Source organism: Geotrypetes seraphini, chromosome 5, assembly GCF_902459505.1.
Source record: "Geotrypetes seraphini chromosome 5, aGeoSer1.1, whole genome shotgun sequence".
Lineage (NCBI taxonomy): Eukaryota > Metazoa > Chordata > Amphibia > Gymnophiona > Dermophiidae > Geotrypetes > Geotrypetes seraphini.
This window is the reverse complement of record NC_047088.1, coordinates 105352937-105375944: the sequence shown is the minus strand read 5'-3', so window position 1 is coordinate 105375944 and position 23008 is coordinate 105352937. Positions and strand designations below refer to the sequence as shown.

The following is a 23008-nucleotide window of genomic DNA, read 5'->3' as shown; positions in this document are numbered from 1 at the left end:
ATATGCGAGTACCTTCCTGCTCGTGGTACCTCAGTTCCATAAGCAAGTTAAGAAGCCAACCCAGGGATGTGGGTGGGTTGTGAGAATATCTGCCTGCTGTCTCTGGATAACACCTGTTGCGGTAAGTAACTGTGCTTTATCCTAGGACAAGCAGGCATCATATTCTCACATATGGGACTTCCTAGCTTATTAAAATGGGATGGAGGGAAAGTTGGCAAAAAAAGTAAAGATATTTTGTAGAAAATTACTTGGCTGAAGCGACCCTCCCTTATGGAAAATATTCCAGATAGGAGAGGTATATGAATAAGTAGACTGAGGACCAAGTAGCTGCATTGCAGAATGTACCTATAGAAGAGGAACGTAAGAATGCAACTGAAGACACAATGGCTGAGATCTTACGTGCTATCAGAGATGCCCCAAGTTGGAGTATAGTGCAAACGTGGCAACCCCCCCCCCCCAACAAAAAACAGATTGTAAAGTATGGGAAAATAGATCTCCAGGGATAGGTAGAACTAACCCTTGAGAAACGAAGGGGATGAACTAGAGAGAAGAGGTTTTGTAGAGCACAGTTGTTTGTAAGAGAAAACCAAGGTTCTTTGCAGTCCAAGGTATAAAGAGCCATTTCTTCAGGATGAGAATGTGGCTTAACAGATAAAAGAACCATGATGAGATGTATGTGTCACCTCCTGACCTCTAATGTCCAGATAAAAAGGAGGGGTACAGAGAAGCTACTGTATCATGGTGCAAAAACTGTATATGGCTCAAAAGAAGGGAGCAACAGTGAAGAGAGAACATTTTGAGGATCCCAAATTACTAGAGACTGGTGGAGGTCGACAAGACCTGTGCAAAGTTGGAAATCAGAGGATGAACAGTTTGTTGACCTGAACATAGATAATACTCATAACCCTAAGGCAAACTCTGACTGAACTGAAGTCAAGAGCTGAGTAGGAGAGGAGGAGGAAATATTCCCAAAAGGCAGAATAAAGTAGGATAAAGACTCGATAATATAAAGAGCCTAGAACAGTAAAAACTATCTCCCCCACTTCTCATAGGGCTGCTGCAAGAAGGTTGTCTGGACACAGCTACAAAAAAGTCTGGAAGGAACAGAAAGAAAAAAGCCAGCATTTGCTGAGGTCACCTCAAAAGGCACTAAAAGGTGAAAACAGACTTCCGACTCTTGAGAGAAAAAAACTTTTGTCTGTGGCTAGAATAAAAAGAAGTATAATGGCTGTCTGACCCACCAGGGGCTACAAGAAGCCTGGAGGCCGATTCCTGCTGAAGCTGAACTAGCTAATTGAGCAAGAGAGGAATTGGAGGAAATGCATAGACAGATTGGTCCATTCCATGCAGGAGAAAGGCTGCCATTGCTAGACAATGAGGAGAAGATTGTCTAGAACAAAAAAGTAATTTGTTGTTTTTTGTTTTTTTTTTCCAAATTTTTTATTCATTTTTTCATCTTTCATCAAGTGTACAATATTACATCAATTAAAGTCATACATATCACTTGACATTGTTATCTACTGTCATCTTTAAAACATAAATTAAACCCTTCCCCCACCCTCCCTTTCCACAAATATTGTAAATCAAGTATATCATACAAGTGTTATAATCAAAAATACGAAGACCAATAATATAACAATAAATCCCCCCTTTCCCCTTATTATAAATATACTTTGAGTGTAAAAAGGTGTCTAATCATTACAATATGTTATCAATAGCCCCCAAATCTTTTTAAAATTGTTATAATTCCCTTTATGCATGGCAATTGTTCTTTCCATTTTGAATATATGGCACAACAAATTCCACCAGAAGGTGTAATTAAGTCTAGTATAATTTTTTCAATTTCTGGTGATATGTTGAATGGCGACTCCTGTCATTATTAACAAAAGTTTATTATTACTTGATGAAATTTGACTTTTTATTCTCATAGATGTCCCAAATAGCAATGTTACTTACCGTAACAGTTGTTATCCAGGGACAGCAGGCAGCTATTCTCACTAGTGGGTGATGTCATCCGACAGAGCCCCGATACGGACATCTTGCAAGCATGTCTTGCTTGAAGAAACTCAGAAGTTTCGAGATGCCCGCACTGCGCATGCGCCAGTGCCTTCCCGCCCGATGTACCGGGCGTGTCTCCTCAGTTCAGGTAGCTAGCCTGAGAAGCCAACCCAGGGGAGGTGGGTGGGACGTGAGAATAGCTGCCTGCTGTCCCTGGATAACAACTGTTACGGTAAGTAACATTGCTTTATCCTAGGACAAGCAGGCAGGTATTCTCACTAGTGGGTGACCTCCAAGCTAACCCCAATGGGATGGTGGGAGAGTTGGCAACTTAAGAGAACAAATTTTGTAACACTGTTTGGCCAAACTGTTCATCCCGTCTGGAGAAAGTATCCAGACAATAATGAGAGGTGAATGTATGAACCGAGGACCAAGTGGCAGCCTTACAGATCTCCTCAATCGGTGTCGACCTGAGGAAGGCTACAGAGGCTGCCATTGCTCTGACCTTATGGGCTGTGACCTTACAGGGAAGGGATAATCCAGCCTGGGCATAGCAGGAAGAGATACAAGCCGCCATCCAGTTGGAGATGGTGTGCTTCGATACAGGTCGTCCCAACTTGTTTGGATCAAAGGAGACGAAAAGTTGAGGAGCAGTTCTATGTGGCTTTGTGCGATCCAAGTAGAAAGCTAAAGCACGTTTACAGTCCAGAGTGTGTAAAGCAGATTCTCCAGGATGAGAATGAGGCTTTGGAAAGAACACTGGAAGCACGATGGATTGGTTGAGGTGAAATTCAGAGACCACTTTAGGCAAGAATTTTGGATGAGTACGAAGAACCACCTTGTCATGATGGAATACTGTGAATGGTGGATCCGCCACTAGGGCCTGAAGCTCACTGACCCTGCGAGCAGACGTGAGGGCTACCAGAAAAACCACCTTCCAGGTGAGATACTTAAGTGGAGCCTTGTTGAGAGGTTCAAACGGAGGCTTCATGAGATGAGACAGGACAACATTGAGATCCCAAACCACCGGAGGAGGTTTGATAGGAGGATTGGCATGAAAAAGTCCTTTCATAAACCTGGAAACCACAGGATGAGCAGACAAAGGTTTCCCCTGTAGAGGCTGATGGAAGGCCGCAATAGCACTCAGGTGGACTCGTATAGAGGTAGACTTGAGACCAGACTGAGACAGGTGTAGAAGATAGTCCAACACAGAGGATAGGGAAGCTCGTTGAGGTTCCTTGGCATTGGAAATACACCAGGAAGAGAATCTAGTCCATTTTTGGGAATAGCATTGTCGAGTAGCAGGTTTCCTGGAAGCCTCCAAGACCTCCCTCACTGCTTGAGAGAACTGGTGGGGAGTTACGTTGAGAGGAACCAAGCTGTCAGGTGGAGGGACTGCAGGTTGGGATGAAGTAGTGAACCCTGATGTTGAGTAAGTAGTGAAGGAAACACTGGAAGAAGTACTGGCTCCCTGCTGCTCAGTTGAAGTAGAAGGGAGTACCAAGGTTGTCTGGGCCACCGAGGAGCAATCAGAATCATGGTGGCATGGTCTGATCTCAACTTGACCAGAGTCTTTTGAATGAGAGGAAATGGAGGAAACGCATATAGGAAGCGATTCCCCCAATCCAGTAGAAAGGCGTCTGCCTCGAGGCGATGAGGAGTGTAGATCCTGGAGCAAAACTGAGGCAGTTTGAAGTTGTGGGGGGCTGCAAAGAGGTCTATCTGAGGCGTTCCCCACTGAGCAAAGATCTGATGAAGGGGGTCGGAGTGGAGCGTCCATTCGTGAGGCTGGAGAAGACGACTCAATTTGTCTGCCAAGACGTTGTCTTTCCCCTGAATGTAGACAGCTTTGAGGAAGGTGTTGTGGCGAACCGCCCAATCCCAGACTCGAAGAGCTGCCTGACAAAGAGGGGCCGAGCCCGTGCCCCCTTGTTTGTTGACATAATACATGGCGACCTGATTGTCTGTGCGAATAAGGACCACCATGTCGTGAAGCAGATGTTGAAAAGCTTGGAGAGCATTGAAGATGGCTCTGAGCTCCAGAATATTGATTTGATGGAGTCGTTCCGCACTGGTCCAGAATCCCTGAGTGCGAAGACCATCCAGATGAGCCCCCCATGCATAGTTCGAAGAATCGGTCGTGAGAAGAGGTCATCCACCAGAGAAGAGACTGCCGTAGAGCAGGAGTGACTACAATGTGACGGGACAACGGGTCGGACACCTGAGTCCACTGAGATGCCAGGGTCCATTGAGGAATTCTGAGGTGTAGTCTGGCAAAAGGCGTCACATGAACTGTAGATGCCATGTGGCCCAAGAGGACCATCATGTGTCTCGCTGAGATGGATTGGCGAGAAGACACCGACTGGCAGAGTAGAAGGAGAGCATCCATGCGTTGAGGAGGAAGGAATGCTCGAAGTTGAATGGTATCCAGGACAGCCCCGATAAAGGGGAGAGACTGGGTGGGCTGAAGATGTGACTTGGGAAAGTTGATCTCGAAGCCCAAGCTCTGCCGGAAACAAATTGTAGTCAAGGTCGCCGAAATGACCTCTGGAGCCGACGGTGCCTTGATGAGCCAGTCGTCGAGGTATGGAAACACCTGAAGACCCATGTTCCAGAGTGCAGCGGCCACCACCACCAGACACTTCGTGAAGACTCTGGGAGACGAGGAAAGGCCGAATGGAAGCACTCGATACTGCAGATGTAGATGTCCCACCCGAAATCTGAGGAACTTGCGGGAGGCCGGATGAATAGGGATGTGAGTGTAGGCCTCCTTGAGGTTCAGAGAGCATAACCAATCGTTCTGCTCGAGGAGGGGATAGAGAGAAGCAAGGGTCAGCATACGGAACCGCTCCTTGACCAAAAACTTGTTGAGGACTCGAAGGTCCAAAATGGGATGCAGATTGCCCGTCTTCTTCGGGACCAGGAAGTACCGGGAGTAAAACCCCCGGTTTTGCTGATCTAACGGAACCGGCTCGACGGCCCGAAGCCGAAGCAGAGCCTGGGCCTCCTGGAGGAGAAGAGCGGTCTGCGTCAAGTTTGAAGGATACTCTCTTGGCGGGTGGTCCGGGGGGACCCGTCGGAAATGAAGAGAGTATCCTTCTCTTACGATGGTAAGGACCCAAAGGTCCGTGATGATTGCCTCCCATCGATGACAAAAATGATGGAGACGACCCCCAATGGGAAAAAACGGGGGGGAGACAGAACGAGGTCGGTTATGCTCCCTGGAAGAGAGTCAAAAAGGCTGAGTAGCCTTGGGTGCAGCCGGCATCTGAGGCTTCTGCTGAGGCTTCTGGGGAGGCTGTCTCTTCGCAGGTTGCCTCGCAGGAGGAGTCTGCCTCGGCTGATAACGCCGCTGGTAAATCAGAGGCGGCCTAGTGGGACGAGACTGTTGAGGCTTTGGTTTAGGCCGTAGGATAGACTGGAAGGACTTCTCATGATCCGAAAGCTTCTTAGTAACAGTCTCGATAGACTCATCGAACAGATCCGCCCCCGCACAAGGCACATTTGCAAGTCTGTCTTGGAGGTTCGGATCCATATCAATCGTACGAAGCCATGCCAGGCGGCGCATGGCAACCGAACAGGCAGCAGCACGAGCCGAGAGCTCGAAGGCATCGTAGGAGGATTGCATCAGCTGTAGGCGTAACTGGGAAAGGGTCGCCACCACCTCTTCAAACTCATATCGAGCCTGTGCATCAATAAAAGGGATGAACTTGCGGAGCACCGGCAAGAAGAAGTCCAAATATGAAGAGAAGAAGAAATTGTAATTGAGCACTCGAGTCGCCATCATAGAGTTCTGGTAGATACGTCTACCAAATTTATCCATCGTCCTCCCTTCTCGGCCCGGTGGTACTGAGGCGTAAACCTGGGAGGGATGAGATCGTTTGAGGGAGGACTCGACCAGAAGGGACTGATGAGATAGTTGTGCCCCCTCAAACCCTTTGTGGTGGACGATGCGGTATCGAGCATCCAACTTACTGGGAACTGCAGGGATGGAATATGGTGTCTCAAAACAACGCATGAAAGTCTGGTCAAGCAGTTTATGCAGAGGAAGCCGGAGCGTCTCCGCCGGAGGGTGAGGCAAATGCATGGTGTCCAGATACTCCTTAGAATATCGAGAACCAGTGTCCAAAGTTACATCCAAGTCATCCGCCATTTGTCGGAGGAAGGAGGAAAAGGACAGTTGGTCCGCTAGCGCCGGCCGGCGAGACGGACTAGAAGAAGTGGAAGCCTCCGGGTCCAGAGAGAGTTGGGAGCGGCAAGGAGAATAGGAGGTAGATGGTTCCTCATACTCCGGTCCCTCAGGCGGGGATAAATCCGACGAGGAGTATCCCATACGCTGGATCTTCTTTTGCGGGGACACCTCCGAATGACGTGAGGAGTGTCGAGATGAGTGTCGAGATCGATGCCCCTCCCGGTGACGGGATGGGGAACGAGACCTTTTATGCATCGCACGATCCCCCGAAGCCTCCAAGGAATGGATGGGACTAGATGCAGTGGATCGCAGAGGTGGCAAGGATGCAGACTCACGCAGTGCCACCCAGGTCTGGTATGGAGTGCGGAAGAACTCTTCCTGCGATGCGGTATGCCCAGGACTCCGATTATCAGGGGCTGACATAGTACTCTGATGTCGAGGAGGCGTGATGGGCTCCAAAGGAGGCATATCACTAAAGGAAGCCCGCCTCGAGGCTCCCGCCGCCCTCCGTCGATCCTCCTCGTCGAGAAGTGAGATCGAACGACGAGGAGGAGGGGGAGGGGGCGGTCCGCCCCCCGGGACCGGGACCGGGAGGTCACCCTGAATGGAGGCGATAAGCCGGGGTCCCATAGACTGCATAAGCTCGACAAACTGAGCTTCCAGCAGGGATCGCAGCGAAGCCGATATGGAGTGATCCGCACCGAAAGGGGGTCCTCCAGCACGGTCTTCGCGCTCCTTTGCGGCCAAGTGCTTCTGCTTGCTAGCTTTAGGCACTTTGATGACCACCGGAGGGACAGTGGAAGGCGGTACCTGAGCCGAGGAGACGGGGACAGGCACCGGTGCCGAACTCGAGGCTGAAGTCGGTGTGAATGATGCCGGCTTCACAATGCCAGATGCAGGAGTCATCAATGCAGGTTTCGAACGGACCGGCGAAACATCAGCAGAAGTTGAAGCAGACGGCTCCTTGGCAGTCTCCATCTTAAACATCGACTCCCAGAGCAAGCAGCGCCGTTTAAACGAGCGCGCAGTAAGCGTGGAACAAGGCCGGCACGATTTCGGAACGTATTCTGGACCAAGACACTGAAGACAGCGTCGATGCGGGTCCGTCAACGAAATCGTACGCTGGCACTTGCTGCACTTTTTAAAACCGGTGATCGGCCGGGACATAGGCCGGAAAATCATCGCCGCAAGGTCGAAGGCGCTAGGCCTAAGCCATGAGGCCGGCCTGGCTGAACTGCTGGAAGAAATAATTTTAACTTTTTTTTTTTTTTTTTTAAGAAAATATAAAGTAAAGTTGAAATAAATCAAATAAACAAAAAACGTGGTACAAAGAAGGCAAATTTACTGAAATTCAGTCAGCGCAGATTGAAGTGAAACTTCTCAGCTCCGCGGAAAGAAAAGAACTGAGGAGACATGCCCGGTACATCGGGCGGGAAGGCACTGGCGCATGCGCGGTGCGGGCATCTCGAAACTTCTGAGTTTCTTCAAGCAAGACATGCTTGCAAGATGTCCGTATCGGGGCTCTGTCGGATGACATCACCCACTAGTGAGAATACCTGCCTGCTTGTCCTGGGATAAAGAATTGTATCATATGATAATGCTACATGGTTTTCTAGTAAACAATTAATTTGAGACAAAATTGATTTCCAAAAGTCCATAATACAGGGAAAGTAGAATATTAAATGATCTAGAGTCCCTGCTTCCAGATTATAATGCCAGCATCTATTAGACTTAGAGCTATCTAACTTTTGTAATCGAACTGGAGTCCAAAATGCTCTATGTAACAAAAAGAACCAAGTTTGTCTCATAGATGCAGACACTGTACATCTCATTCTCCAAGACCAAATTCATGGCTATTGAGATGCAGAAATTTGATGCTTAATCTCAATGCTCCAAATGTCTCTAAGACCATTCTTTGTTTTTTTATTCATAAATCCAGATAACAATTTATATCACTGTGCGGCCTGGTGTCCCAGAAAATCCGCTTGAAAGCATAAAAATTCCAGACTATACTGATTGCTAAGATTTTTCCATTCAGGGAACCCCTCCTGAATAGCCTGCTTCAGCTGCAACCATTTAAAACTTTGTGAATTATTTAGACCATATTTATGTTGCAACTGTGAAAAATCAAGCAGTTTTCCATTTAAAATAACATCATTTAAAGTTTGTATGCCTGCAATAATCCAATGCTTCCATACGATTTTAAAATCGCCAATTTAAATCTTGGAGTTAAGCCAACTGGATTGATTTGTTGATTTATGTATTGGGTCAGGTGTTAAATTGCTGACATAACGTAATGTTTTCCATGTATCCATCAATATTCTATTCTCTTTATATTTCCTAGGCATTTTTATACTGATAACATGAGAGAGATGTAAAGGAAACATGAGTCGCCATTCCAAATACAACCAGTTTGGGATGTCTTCCATGAGCTCTGGGAGGACCCAATACATACCCTGACGTAAAATATAGGCTTGATGATACCTATAAAAGTTTGGAAAATTTACTCCACTCTCCACAACTGATTTTTGTAAAGATACTAAGGCAATTCTAGGCATTTTACCCAGCCAAACAAATTTTGTAAGAATACCATTTAACTTTTTATAAAAGGAGCCCTGAAAAAAAACTGGTATCATACTCATTTGATAACAAACCACATCATTTTAATAGTTTGGACTCTCCCCAACCAAAATTTGTCATTCTCTTTCATTGTGTCTTCTAGTGTGTTTTTTATTCTAATACCTAAATACTTTAATCCATCTTCCTTCCATACAAATGAGAATGAATCAAATAAGCCTTTAGTACAATGCACATTAAGTGGAAGAATTTCTGACTTGCTCCAATTTATCTTCTATCCTGAAAATTTTCCAAATTTCTCTATCAACTCAAGCAAGCATGGAATGGTAGTTTCTGGATTCCTGAAATGAAGCAGTATATCATCTGCATATGCAGAGATTTTATATTCCCAATCCGTACGAGGAATACCTTGTATCCCCTTTGCTTGTTGAATGGCTAATAACAAGGGTTCTAAAACAATATCAAAAAGCAAAGGAGATAAAGGACAGCCTTGACTAACCCCCCTCTGCAAATTAAAACGCTCTGAAAAATTATTATTAATGTATATAATCTTGCAGCAGGGGAGCTATACAACGTCTGAATCATTTGTATAAATCCTGAACCTATACCAAACCAATCTAATGCCTGATACATGAAAGTCCATTCAACTCTATCAATGGCTTTCTCCGCATCTAAAGAGACAGAGAAAGGCTTTTGTTAAATTTAACATATGAAAAGCCAATCTAGTATGTTGGAAGAATGTCTCTTAGAAACAAATCCTGTTTGGTGCGTATCAATAATAAAAGGGAGAGCCTTAGCCAATCGTAAAGCCAATATCTTAGCTAAAAGTTTTCCAGCAACATTGATTAACGAGATAGGCCTGTAGTTTGAAACCAAAGTGGGATCTTTGTTTGGCTTTGGCAAAACAATTGTTAATGATTCTGCCATAGTACCTGTAATACAACCTTTAGTCAGTTGAAACTGATATAAATTTAATAAATAAGGTAATAGGGTACTTTGAAATGATTTATAAAACTCTACTGTGAAACCATCACCACCTGGAACGGATCCAACTCTAGGAGACTTCAATGCTGTTTCTAATTCTTTTAGTGATATAGGCTCCTCTAAACTTCTTTTTATATGTTCAGGAACCTTCGGTCCAATAATTAGATTCAAAAATTCTAAACCATCCTTTTCCCTATCCCCATAAGGCTCAGAGGAATATAGGTCTTTATAAAAATTTAGAAATTGACTTAAAATATTTTCAATTTTAGTATGTCTCTCTCCATTTTCATCTTTTATTGCAATAATTTTTGCTTGCCGCGTAGTCACCATACTTAGCAACGTTTTCTAAACCCTTTGGTGAAGAAAAAGCCGCGACGTGCTTTTCAAAATTATCTGCGTGCTGCCTGGATTGAGGAGCACTGCAATCACACCACCATCTTGTGCGCAGTCACGCCTCTCCAAGATCTCAGGTCTTTAAACTGGGAGCTACTTTTGTATTAAGGTTTCCTTGTAAATATTGTGTTAATTTTCAGAGTTAGATACATTTTCTTTGAGTCTTCACAATTATCAAGATATATAATGAGTAAAAATGTGATTTCTGTGAGTACCTCTACTAATGTACAGGAAGAAGGTTACTAAATTTAGACACTGGGCTAATGTCAGAGGTGTCATTCTTTTTTCCTAATGATGGTTCGTGATTTTGATATTGTCCGACTTGTTTAAGCTCTCTCCCCCACATATAGTGGACTATCAAAAAGAACAAAAGAAATAATTTTCCTTTTTTCTTATTTGTCTTTCCTTGTTTTATTTTAACTTGTTTCTGTTTATTTGTATTGATGATTGTGATCATGTAAACATTGAAATGTTAACAAAAATTAAAAAAAAAGAAAGTAGCCAATCAGAGTGTAGCTATCTCGAGTGTTTCACGGACTGGTGAAAGCCCTAAGATGCCACCAAAACACCCTGCACCTTCAAAGGCCTATGACAATGAACCCAAGTGCCAGAAGAAGTGTAAAACACTCCAGGAGAATGAAGCAGCGATCAGGAGGACCATATCAGTAAGTTTCTGTGATGTTGCCAAAAAGGTATCGACAGTAAGAAATAAGAATACCATGAGGATGGAATCTGCCTTAGCATTGTGGATCACTGACTGCAGGAAAAAGAATATCCCCTTGTACGGTAACATCATACGTGAGAAAGCTCAGAAATTGTACCAGCAGTTTGCAATGGATGCCATAGAACAGAAAACCAGGATCATCTACAACACAGGAGCCTGAAGATTTTCAAGTCAGCAAGGGATGGTTTGATCATTTTCAAAAACAATTCAATATTAAAAGTATTTCTCTACATGGAGAGGCAGCATCCTCTGACAAAGAAGCTGCTGAAAAGTACCCCCAGAACCTTCAGGGTCATCATAGAGGGGAAGAACTATAAACCTGAACAAGTTTTCAACATGGATGAGACAGGCTTGTTCTGGAAGAAGATGCCATCCAGAACTTACATCATGATAGGCGAAGCCAAAGCTTCAGGGTTTAAGGTACAGAAGGACAGAGTGATGCTCATTATGTATGGCAATGCTGCTGGTTACATGATGAAACCAGGACTCATCTACAAATCAGCAAACCCTAGAGTCCTCAGAAACAAAAATAAAAACCTACTGCCAGTCCACTGGATGCACAACCCAAAGACCTGGATTACCAAAATCCTAGCTTCAAACTAGTTTCAGAAGTACTTCATCCCTCAAGCCAAAGATTACCTCCACGATTTAGGCATAGACTTCCAAGTGTTGCTCATCATGGATAATGCTGGCGGACATGCTTTGGATTTGTATTATGAGGAAGTCCAGTTTGAGTTGCTCCCTGCCAACACCACCTCCCTAATCCAACCTCTGGACCAAGGCGTGATCTGTGCCTTCGAGGATCTTTATACAAGAAATTCTCTCCAACACCTTGTGGATGCAATAGACATGGATGATAATTTTACATTAAAGGGTTACTGGCGTAACTTTATGATCGCAACGTGCCTGTCAGTCAAGGTGCTCTTAAGGAGATGAAAAAGGAAACCCACAACACATGCTGGAAGAAGCTGTGGCCAGAGTGTGTCCATGACTACAAGGGTTTCTCACTAGAAGAAATTCAGCATGAGGCTGTTGATAAGGCTATGGGACTGGCAAAGATACTAGATGGCGAAGGTTTTGACAACATCACTCAAGATGAGTTTAACAATCTCATCAATGCCCACTCTGAACCCCTGACAGACGAGGATTTGTTGGAGTTAACGAAGTCTGCCAGCGAGGATGAGAGGGAAGTGACTGATCCAGAGGAGGAGGAGGAGCAGGGGCTGACATTAGAATGTCTGTCCCAGATTATTAGGATAGCAAGGGAGGTGCTAGGGATGATTGAAGCATGGGATCCCTATATGGTTCGGGCTCTCAAAGTTAATAATGACATCGATGCTTCCATTCAGGCATATGAAGAAACAATGACAGCAACTTCCCATCACAATGTTCCTCAAACCTATGAAGGAAAGGCAGAACAAAACCCCACCAGAAGACCCGTCAGAAGATATGATGCTTCCTGAAGTGCCTGAAGAAGAAGCGCCACCTGACGAGCAGTAAATCCTCTGCTTTGCTGCTTTCCTGTGCATACCTTCATCATTATTGGTGAGTACATACTTTTTTTCTTTGTTTAAATCTTTATTGATTTTCTAAAGTTAACAAAAATGCAGTACAGTATCTATACAAACAACAATAATCATATATGCATTTATAATCAATCAAAATCCCCACATCAAAAAAAAAACCCCACCCAACCAATACCTCTCAAGAGAATGAAACCATGACAGAAATATCCCTCTCCCACCCTCCCTCCACCTGGATGTGTGTGCAATACACCAACAGGATCAAAGGAAAAACAATTACAACGCATCCATAAAAGATATCAAAGGGCCCACATTTTATTGTGAGAAATGAAAATACAGTACTAATATTTTCTAATGGTGTTAATTGTTGCAGAATAACATATATAATACATCTAATCAGGTATGGTTAAATAACAACAGAGAAACCATAAAGTAAAAGATATTACTAATACATATTATTCTAATAAGGCAGGGAGTCATATAATCAGTACCCTGCAGAGGTATCATTATACAGAATATATTAATAAAGTGGTAATGAAAAACTAAATGGAATACTAGTAAAATTCCAGAAGGAAGTTGTCTAATACTGTGTGCACATGACAGTAAGAAGTATTTCTGACTTAAAAGGTGGAAGGGGGGAGCATTCCTGAGACACTGAATACAATGCCTACAGTCAAGTGAACATTGTATCAGAGGTGTCAGCAGAACTAACCATAAGGACTATTGTTTAAAAGGATCTTCTAAGCATGTCATGCGAGGGGCAAGCATGTGAAAGAAAGGGACAGTGCCCAAATATGGGCAACCGTAAATATGGTCAGGGTCTAAAGAATAAGGGGAATGGGAGAAAGTAATTAAGGGTGGAGAGACAGGAAGTAGGTGTGAAAGGATTTGAGAGGTTGTGAACTGTACTGCTCTAGCCAATGAGCAGACAGTCAGGAGGGGCTAACTGAAGATTGTACTTACTATATATTCAATGAATGTACTATGTCAGGTGTGTCCATCTTGCTAATTTCTGTGCAGAGGGCACTCTTTTGGGGTCAAAAAGTACATAAATTTTAATTGCATTACTTTACTCAAAGTCTCTCAGAGTCTTACTCATCTTGTGGGCAGCACTTTTCTCACAATTGGCCTCTAGAAAATTAATTACACTAGCGAGAACGAAATACAACTTCACAGATTTGCACTATGAATTAACTGCCAAGGGAGAAAAAATAGAAAGTTTGCAGCTAAAAATAAACTATCTAACCAAATGAAGTAAATCAAATCTACTTCCAAAGGCTCTTTGGCGATTGAAGCAAGGATGAAGAGATAAAGGAAATCAGGACTGGAAAATAAACCAAACATTATGCAAAACTTGAGAAAGCAGAAATGGCAACATGATATACAGAGCTAACTCTACATCACCTCTATAATTTTGGTGCTGTCCAAGATCTGTCCAATGAGGTGCAGCAGCATATGAGGTATTTTCACTTCCTGGCAGAAGTTATATAGCAGATTAGAGTCACACCTGGTACTCAACATGTTGGCCACGACATGAAGTGCAAGTCGCAGGCGGGAAGCTCCCTCCAACATACCATCCAGCACCTAGGCACATACCAGAGTGAATAAATACACATTGACAGAGTCTAAAGAACCACTTTATCTAACTTATCATACTGCACTGAAAATAAATGGATAGAAAAGGATATCACATCACCTTTTTATTGGATAACATGATAATATTTTTTACTATCTTTTGTGCATGAGAGATATGCATAGAGCATGAAAAGAGACTCTCTTTAGCATCCTATCCAGGAACTGCACATGCAACAGAGGTAAAAAACAAACAAACAAAAAAAATCCACACACATAATACAGAGATACTTCTTACCTCCTCAATCATTCATTCACTCACTTGTAAGCTGGAGCTATGAAGTCGGCTATAGATGCGTTTCAGGAAAGAGGGGTCACGCAGCAGAGTAAGTGGGGCTGTTAGCTGCATATTTGAGGGCTCAGTGGCTCTAATCAGTTGTTTCCATTCATCATCACTATCCACTTCCTGGATATGAAGGAATATAGAAAGGTATAATAGTATACATAGGCTGTAGCTGCTGGTAGAGATGAAGCAAAAGTGAGCCATCTAATCATTTTACCTCAGTGCCCAGATCATGTTTCCTCTGGTTGATCCCTTTTATATGCTCCTCTCTTCCCCACCCAGCTCCTCTTTCCTCCCTATTGATCTGCCTGCTTTCTGCTCCTTGTAATCCAATTTCTAATGTTCCTTCTGATAGGTAAGAGACAAGAAAAGGAATGGAAGGAAGGATTAGGAGGAATAGAGGAGAAAGAAGGGGAAATAAGTTTGAAAGGAAGCAGCTTAAAGAGGAGAGAAGAAATCAGCAAAGTTGAAGCATGGGAAGTAAGTAAACAGCAGAGCAAAAGAACATAAAGATTGCCATTCAGGTAGGGTTACCAGACATCCGGGAAAACCCGGACATGTCCTCTCTTTTGAGAACAGTCAAGGTGCCCGGACAGTTTTTGAAAAATGGGGGTATTTGTCCAGGTTTAGCTGGCTCTCCAGATTCCCCCACCTGTTTCTCCAGCTCCCTCCCTCCTTGCTGAGCTCCCTCCCTCCCTGATATTTCTCCAGTCCCCTCCCTTCCCCTACTCTTACCTCCGATGCTGCTCCCCTCACGATCTCTCTATCTCCCGATTGCCTCTCCTACCTCCTCCCCGGCTGGCCGCTGTAATTTAATCTTCGGGCAGCTAGCAGAAGCAGCAACGAGGTGAGCCTGCTACCGCCAGCCTGCCTTGAAAGCTGTATCTCTGCAAGTCCATCCTATGCAGAACAGGAAGTCACTGCAGAGAGGTGGCTTCCGGGGAAGGCCAGCAATAGCAGGCTCACTTCGTTGCTGCTTCAGCTGGCTGCCTGAAGATTAAATTACAGCGGCCGGCCAGGGAGGAGGTAGGAGAGGGAATCGGGAGATAAAGAGATTGGAGATCAGAGGAGAGAGGGTAAGTGACTGGAGAAACAGCAGAGAGGGAGAGGGGCTGGAGAAACATTATGGAAAGGAGAGAATGCAGGAGCTTAAGAGCATGGAGTAGCGCTGGATGGGAGAGACATAAACAGGAGAAGAGGAGGTTGGAAGGAGAGAGAGGGGCACCCGTGTGGGGTGTAGAAAGAAAAAGCACACACAGGAGAGGGGGGTTGGAAGAGGAGAGAGAGAAGCACCCTGTGGGCAGAGGAGGGTTGGAGAAAGAGAGAGAGAGAAGCACTAAAAGGGTACAGAGGATGCGGAGGGGGGGGGACCAAAGAAATGGATGGAATGTGGGTGGGGCTGTGGGTGGAATATGGGCAGGGTCATATGTCTTCACAAATATGGTAACCCTACATACACAGTCAGATCAAAGGTCTATCTAGCCCAGATTCCTGTTTCCAAACAGTAGCCAATCCAGGTCACAAGGAAAGAAAAATTATTCAACTGTAGCAAGTGCTCCCCAGCCTTCTTTGTAGAAGTAGCTCACTGCTCATGCATGCATCTTCCTGCCTTTCATTGTCACACTGAGGTTCCATGACACTGTTGGGGGCTTGATTTAAAGTTTAAAAGAAGCTAGCTCCTCATGAAGCAATCAACTAAAAGCAAAGATAAACTTATTCTCTACCCCAGTGGGTGATCAACCTTGGTCCTTAAGGGCTGCAACCCAGTTGGGTTTGAAAGATTTCTTCAATGAATATGCCAACAATGAAGGCAGTGCATGCAAATATATCTAAAGTATATTCATTGTGGAAATCCTGAAAACCTGACTGGGTTGTATTCCTTGAGGACTAAGGCTGCCCACCTTTGCTCTACCCAATGATAAGCTCCAATTGCACTCAGGTGAACTCTCACTGAGTCAATCTAAAGTCCTGACTTTGACAGATGTAGAAGGCATTCAAATAGTTTATGAATAGGACAGAAAAAAAGGATTTAGAGCCTTGACCTCATACCAGACAATAACTTCTTCTATTTGAAACCATATGGCCTTTTATTAAACTCTCTCCTTGAAACAAATGGAACCTGAGATAGACCCTTCAGTAAATCAAAAGTGTCAAGCTCTAACCTCTCAACAATCCAAGCCATGAGGGCTAGGGACTGAAGGTCAGGATGCAAGAGGGAACCCTTGTTCTGAGTGATGAGGGTTGGAAAGAACTCCAGCCTCTACTTATCTACAGAGGCTAGTTTCAGAAGCAGAAAGAACCAGATCTGCTGCAGTCAGTACGGTGTGATGAGAATCATGGATCCCAGTTCCTGCTTGAGTTTTGGAAGTATTTTCATTATGAGAGGCATTAACAGTGGTCTTCACTAAATTTTAAGCCAGGATCACTTTGGATCCATGAGCTGAAGGAGAGCAATCAAATATCCAAGGAAGGCAGAGAATAGCAGAAGGAAGCCAAAATGATGAAGGCCACCCCAGAAGTCTCTGAGGGCCACCACTGGCTACTGAGTGTTGCATTAGAGCAGTGATTCTTAACTTTTTTTGAGTCTCGGACCTCTTTAAGAATCTGATTAAAGCTATGGACCCCCTTCTCCAGAAATATTCATATAAACACAACTTTGCATGCAATGAATATAATGTACTTTATTTATCGAGATTTGATTGTCTCATACACATATGACATACACAAAGTATTATTAAACTTTAAAGTAAACATTCTAAACCCCCGCACTCCTTTTTTATGCAAAAAGTAATGGCCACGCATTATAATTATGAAATACAAATTAAAACAGATCTACTATTATTTTATACAGAGAGTCCAATTTTCTGGGAGCCACTGTAATGGTTAGGGGCATTTCCCAGTTCTTGTGAAGAGTCTCTGAGTATACCATACAAAGTTAGTCTGAGAAATTCTTTAGGAAGCTCATCATAATCTAAGGCCTCCAAGTATTCAGCACTGTAAGCACAGTCAGCTTCTAGCTTGATTGGTAACTCCTTGCCCAACTGGCGAATAAATTTGGTAAACGAAAGTCTTTTAGTAGGAGATTTAGACCTTGGGAGATTTTTCCGATATAGTATCATAAGCCTCTGTTGTAGACACAGCTGAATCAGACTGCAAGTCAAGAGTCATAAAAGGGCTTTGGTGAAGGAGTGTGTCGAGCAGATCGATGCTTGCGCCAAGCCCAGTGTCGATCCGATGATGTCTGACGTGACATTCAATTTGGAAGACCATGAAGGAGAACGATGTTTCCTTTTAGAAGCTCCTGAAGAGGAACGATGCTTACTGTATTTGGAGCATCAAGATGAGGAGGAAGAATGATAATGCCTCGATGAACTGGAGCGGGGCCTCGATGGAGAACTGGACCTGCGATGATGTGGTCTGTGATAATGTGGCCTCTGGAGAGCCAGTGTCAGTACCACAGGCCTTATTGCCTTATGCTTAGGCTGGACCGGTACCGAGGGAGTCAATACCGGAGTAAGGAACTTAAACGTATCACTCATTTGGAAAAGTGCATCGAGCTTTTCGCAGAATGAAAGCACCGGTACCTTTGGCCTTTCTGCCAGTACCACTGGTGCCACATCTTGCCTTGGAGAGGGTGACCTTGAAGAGGATGCACACCTCAATGTAGGAGAGGTAAGATGCAGAAGAGGTCATTGCTTAGTTAGCATCGAGGGACTCAATGCAAGGGTGACCTGCAAGACCTGTGGGAAGCTGGCGGCTTCTTAGCTGGATTACCAGACGGAGTGATGTCTCCCAATGCCGGTGTCGATATCTTTGATGTGAAAGGCTGTGATATCTTCTCAGTTTCCATGCTGGTGCCAAACAATTTTTCTTGTTGAAATCTTCGGCTCTTAATGGAATGTTTCGGCAGGGTAGAACACCAAGCACAAGAATCTACCCGGTGTTCTGGGTCAAGGCACTGCAAACACCAACTATGGGGATCAATGATGGAAATTGGCCTTTGGCACCTACAGCACTTCTTAAACCCCGATAACGGCTGGGACATCGACGGAAAAAGCGCCTCTGCCAAATTGAACTCAATGGCTGAGGAAAAACGAAATGGCCTTACCGGCCGAAGCCCACGAGAAGAAAAGAGAGGAAAGAAAGTTTTGTTTTCCTCTTAACAGAAGAGGAAAATTAGAAGAAAAAACACGTGAGCGGGAAGGCAAATGACAAAAACTAAACAATGTTCACATACAACTGTCACAGTATAGGACTCTCTAAGCAGACATAGGCTATACTTTCCACACAGCTAAACCTTAGCAGAGCAACACACAAACGGAAAGTCCTTATAATTTTCTGAAATATACTTTATGGAGTAAATATAGGAGATGCACTCATAATTGGTAGATTTTTGAGTACTGCAGCTGGAGGTGAAGATTTGAAGAACAGAAGCTTTGTCGCAGAGGTGAAAGAATAGTTATTCCAAGTTCCAAAGGTGAAATGCTGAATTATTTATCTGTGTGGTCGGATACCTTAAGTTGGAAAAACTGGTCCTTTGTTCATGGAGTCATATGCATTTCAGATGGAAGCAGAAGTGTGACTGTGACTCTCATTCAAAGGATTCTCAGGGAGTACTCATAAAGCTGGGGAGGGGGGGGGGGGGGTGAACAGAAGATTCCAATAGGGACAGAGCTTGGCATCAGGAGCAAAGAGAGCTTATACCTTTGCAGACCCATCAGAGCAAAGGTTCTAGAGGTGACTAGAAAGTATAGAAGTGAGACAAAGGATGGTAGGAAAAAGGAGGTCTTGCAGGAGAAAGACCATTAGAAACAAAGCAGGGGTGACTGCAATGTACGAGACTACATTGTAGGGAATGACAGCAACATTAAAGTTCTATGAAGTAAGGGTAACATTAAACACATCTCAGAGCCATGTCATATCCTAGGGGTAGAACAAACTCTTTTTTTGCCCAATCATGTCATCACAAAATTCTTTACTAAAGCCTCTATCAGTCTATGTGGATTGTTTTTTGAAACCATTGGTTTAAAACAATTATTCTTATATAAAAGATTTTTTATGTATTTCACAGGCTATTCAAGAAGATGAGTTCCCCATTTTTTTATGGCAATGTTAAACATTGTTGCCCTGCATACATCTATACCACAGGATGGAGTACTGGAAGTGCTAGAATTTTTTCTTGACTCTCGTATCAGACCTCATTTGATTCCATCAATCCATGTTGGCACAAGCCTCCAATGTCCAGGGCAGAGGCATTTGTTGTGGAGACCAGCGGGAAAGGAACGTTGTCTAAAGAGGATGCATGTGGGCTCTCACCCAAAACACTACATCTACTGGAGTCACCATGGACTGGAAGAGAATCCCACGCCGACAGAGCAGACTTGGCTAAGAGATAAGAAATTTGGGAACACAGATACTGCCTGCATGCTTCTGGTAGACTTGGTCGGCAGTCGTGCTGAACAAGACTCCCAGATACTCCAGGGATTGAATCGGTGTCAAATTGCTCTTTCAGTAATTCAGAAACTAGCTCAGATCCTCCAGGACTCGGATCACCTGATCTACTGAGCGCCAACCCTCGTACAAGGGAGCTCTGATAGTCAGTCATTCAGATAGGGATGCACCTGCAGCTCCATCTTGCATAGGTGAGCTGCTACCATGACCATTACTTTGGTAAAGGTGCGAGGAGCTATCGCCAGCCCAAAGCATAGAGCTGAAAACTAATAAGGATTTTCCAGAACATAAGATCGGAGAACTTCCTATAGTCCAGGAAAATAGGAATATGTAAGTAGGCCTCTGTCAGATCCAAAGAGGCTAGGAACTTTCTCGGGGTCACTACCACTAGGACAGATCAAACCGTCTCTTGAGAAAGCATGGAATTTTGAGCACTGTATTGATATGAGGAAGGTCCAGATTTGGTATTCAATTATTGGAGCCGTTCTTTGGCATCAGAAAGCATATAGAGTATCTGCCAGAGACCGAGAATATCGAGCAACCTTCTCACAGTTGCTTGAACCTTGTCTGCCTTTTCCGGATGCCCTGCAGGACAGTCCACAAACCAATCCACCAGAGGCTGGGCAAATCCCAGCTTGTAGCTAGACCAAATGATGTCCAGAAATCTACAGTTGGACAAAATATGTATTCATGCCTGTAGAAACAGCAAGCGCCTGACCACGGTATGCCGAGGGGCCTCCCACGACCTGGCATCATTGCAACCTCGATAGATGGAGCAGCTCGGGAAGCGGAGGCCTGGTTACGCCTGGAACAGGAAAACCTCTGCCTGTAGCCTGGGAGAATCTCTGCGATATAGAACTGGACTACTGACAAGATCAGTTGGATCCACAAATATTAGAGTGCTCTGAGCCTCCAGAGGTTTTAGGTCTACTATCAGGCAGAGACCTGTGGCAACGTTCCACCACACAATTCATGAGATCATCTAGGCCTTTACCAAACAATAGTTGCCAATTAAAAGGGAGTTTGGCAAGAGTTGCTTTAGAGGTGGAATCACCGGACCATAATCTGAGACAGAGCATTCTGCGAACAGAAACGGAATAAGATGATGCTTTATCTAGGACACAAATAATGTCATACAGGTTGTCAGCTACATACTCACACCATATAAAAAATTGAGAAGGATGTTCATCACCCTCGCTCTCCAAAGTACGCAGTATGGACAGACAAGCACATGTGACATATGACATCGCTGAGGCAGCTGTGACTTCTAAAGCCATTGCCTCAAAAGTTCTCCTAAGAACTACATTCACTTGGCGGTCCTGAATGTCCTTGAGCACCACACAGCCTTCACTTGGGAGGTGCGCTTAGTGACCTGGGCAATTAAGGAATCCATTTAGGCCGGCTACAAAGCTGCCGACACTCCTTTGCCATAGGATACAGCCAGGACAGGATTTTTGCTACCTTGAGAACTACTTATGGAGAGTTTCACTGCTCCGAGATCAAGATGTTAAGATCAGGACACCAAGAAAACGCTGAAGACCGAGCTCTCATTCCACACATAACTTGAATTGACCTCCGCAAAGATGGAATACTGGGCTAGATGGACCATTGGTCTGACCCAGTAAGGCTATTCTTATGCTCTTATGAGGAAGTAGCAGGAGCCTGCTGAGTGACTAATCCAACTACTATGGAGACTCCAAAATAAGATCCGGCATAGCAGCAGACTTAAATAAACACAGAACTATGGAATCGTCCCCTGGTTCTAAAGCCAAAGTATGATCAAAAGAGACGGTATATTTTCTCGGGTCCTCTGCCATGGGAAAAGCATCCCTCAAAATTAAAGGGATCAGCAAACTGAGCATCAACATCTGTATCTCTTGGAGAAAGGTCTCCCAAGACCTGAACAGCGGCAGACTGTGAAGAAGACATGCCTTGTGAGGCTATGCCACAAGGAAACAAGTCTGAGGTGCAGCAGGACTATGCAGGAGAAATATGGCTATCGTGCAAAGCTTTCCACAAAAATTTCAAAAGTCAGAGAAGGCACCCAGACAAGGGAACGTTGAGTCACCCTGTGATAACTCTACTTTGCATTTCTAGGGCTGCGGGGCATCCGCATCCTTATATGCAGAACAGTCACAATTTTCAGGACCCAAAAACAAATATGGCTGCCCCAATGGGAGGCTGCCCATTTTGGCACCTTAGAAAGCAGAGGAGAGGTTAAGCTGGCTGCTCCTGCCTCTCAGGTCTGCATCACTTGGCATGTGGTGCAAGTACTCTCCTGAGGCATAAATTTTGCACGTCTGGCATGAATTTGGGGTAGAAGATCCCAAGGACTCCATCCCAACAAATTTTGAGGAAAAACTGCAGATTTGGAAGTACAAGTATTTCTGAATGACTGTTGTACACTTGTTGTAATTTTTGAAAATGAATAAAGATTTTTTTTTAAAAAAAAGATTGTCAAAAATCCAAGATGGCCAGAGTCATGATTTTTGTGCCTATAATCGCTAATTAAACTAACTTCCCAAAGTCAAAAATCAGCGATATTAGGATTATTGAGGAGGGGAACAAAGGATCACATGCAGGGACCCTCAAAAACCTGAAATTCAGACACCTCCTGATTCACCTCGGAGGCTGAAACAGCTTAACCACTGTGACTTGTGCTGCAATGTGCTGTAGACTGCCTCAGCTGTCTTAAAGTAGCTGGAATGGAGAAGAATCACTGCCTCACACTGGATATACCTCTTTCAATATGATCTTTGGGCTACTGGTCAGACACAGCATTGGACTGCAGTCCCCACCCCCGTGGACTGACAGATGCACTACCAAAAAGGTGGGGGGGGGAGGGAGACTAAAAATGCAGCCAGCACCCTGTGAGACACCACTGAGCCTCCTACGGAAGCCTGAGAGTCTGCACTCAAAGCCCTGCAGAAAGTAGGTGAGGAAAGTAAGCGGGGATGGTCCTGGACTCCAAAAACACTAAATCAGGCTGGCTAACAAGCATCACCAAGGATTGGCCTGTTAGCTGAAGACCACAGTTTGCTTCTTCTCTACGCAGGCAGAGATATGCCAAGGATAAAAGCTCCAAGAACTGAAGATACCAAAAACATTGAAAACACCAAATAAAATAAGAAAAGGGGAGAGCAGAATTAAAACACTCTTTCCGGCTCGTGTGCAGAAGGGAAAATTTGTAGGTGGCAGTAGAGCTCCAAGCGACATAGGAGGCACAAAGAAAAAATCCGGAGTGGATTCCT

The 23008-nt window shown here is 44.4% G+C and overlaps 1 protein-coding gene across 6 annotated transcripts in view; it reads right to left on the bottom strand.

Annotated features, from left to right (window-relative positions):
- Positions 1-23008, bottom strand: part of STK36 (serine/threonine kinase 36) — a 393543-nt gene that overhangs the window by 235920 nt on the left and 134615 nt on the right. For all 6 annotated transcript variants that reach the window (XM_033944781.1, XM_033944780.1, XM_033944785.1 and 3 more), the window contains exons 11-12: positions 14286-14429; positions 13796-13975 (exon numbers count right to left, since the gene is read on the bottom strand). In XM_033944781.1, coding sequence (XP_033800672.1) covers positions 13796-13975; positions 14286-14429 — 324 coding nt within the window. The remainder of the gene's footprint in view (positions 1-13795; positions 13976-14285; positions 14430-23008) is intronic.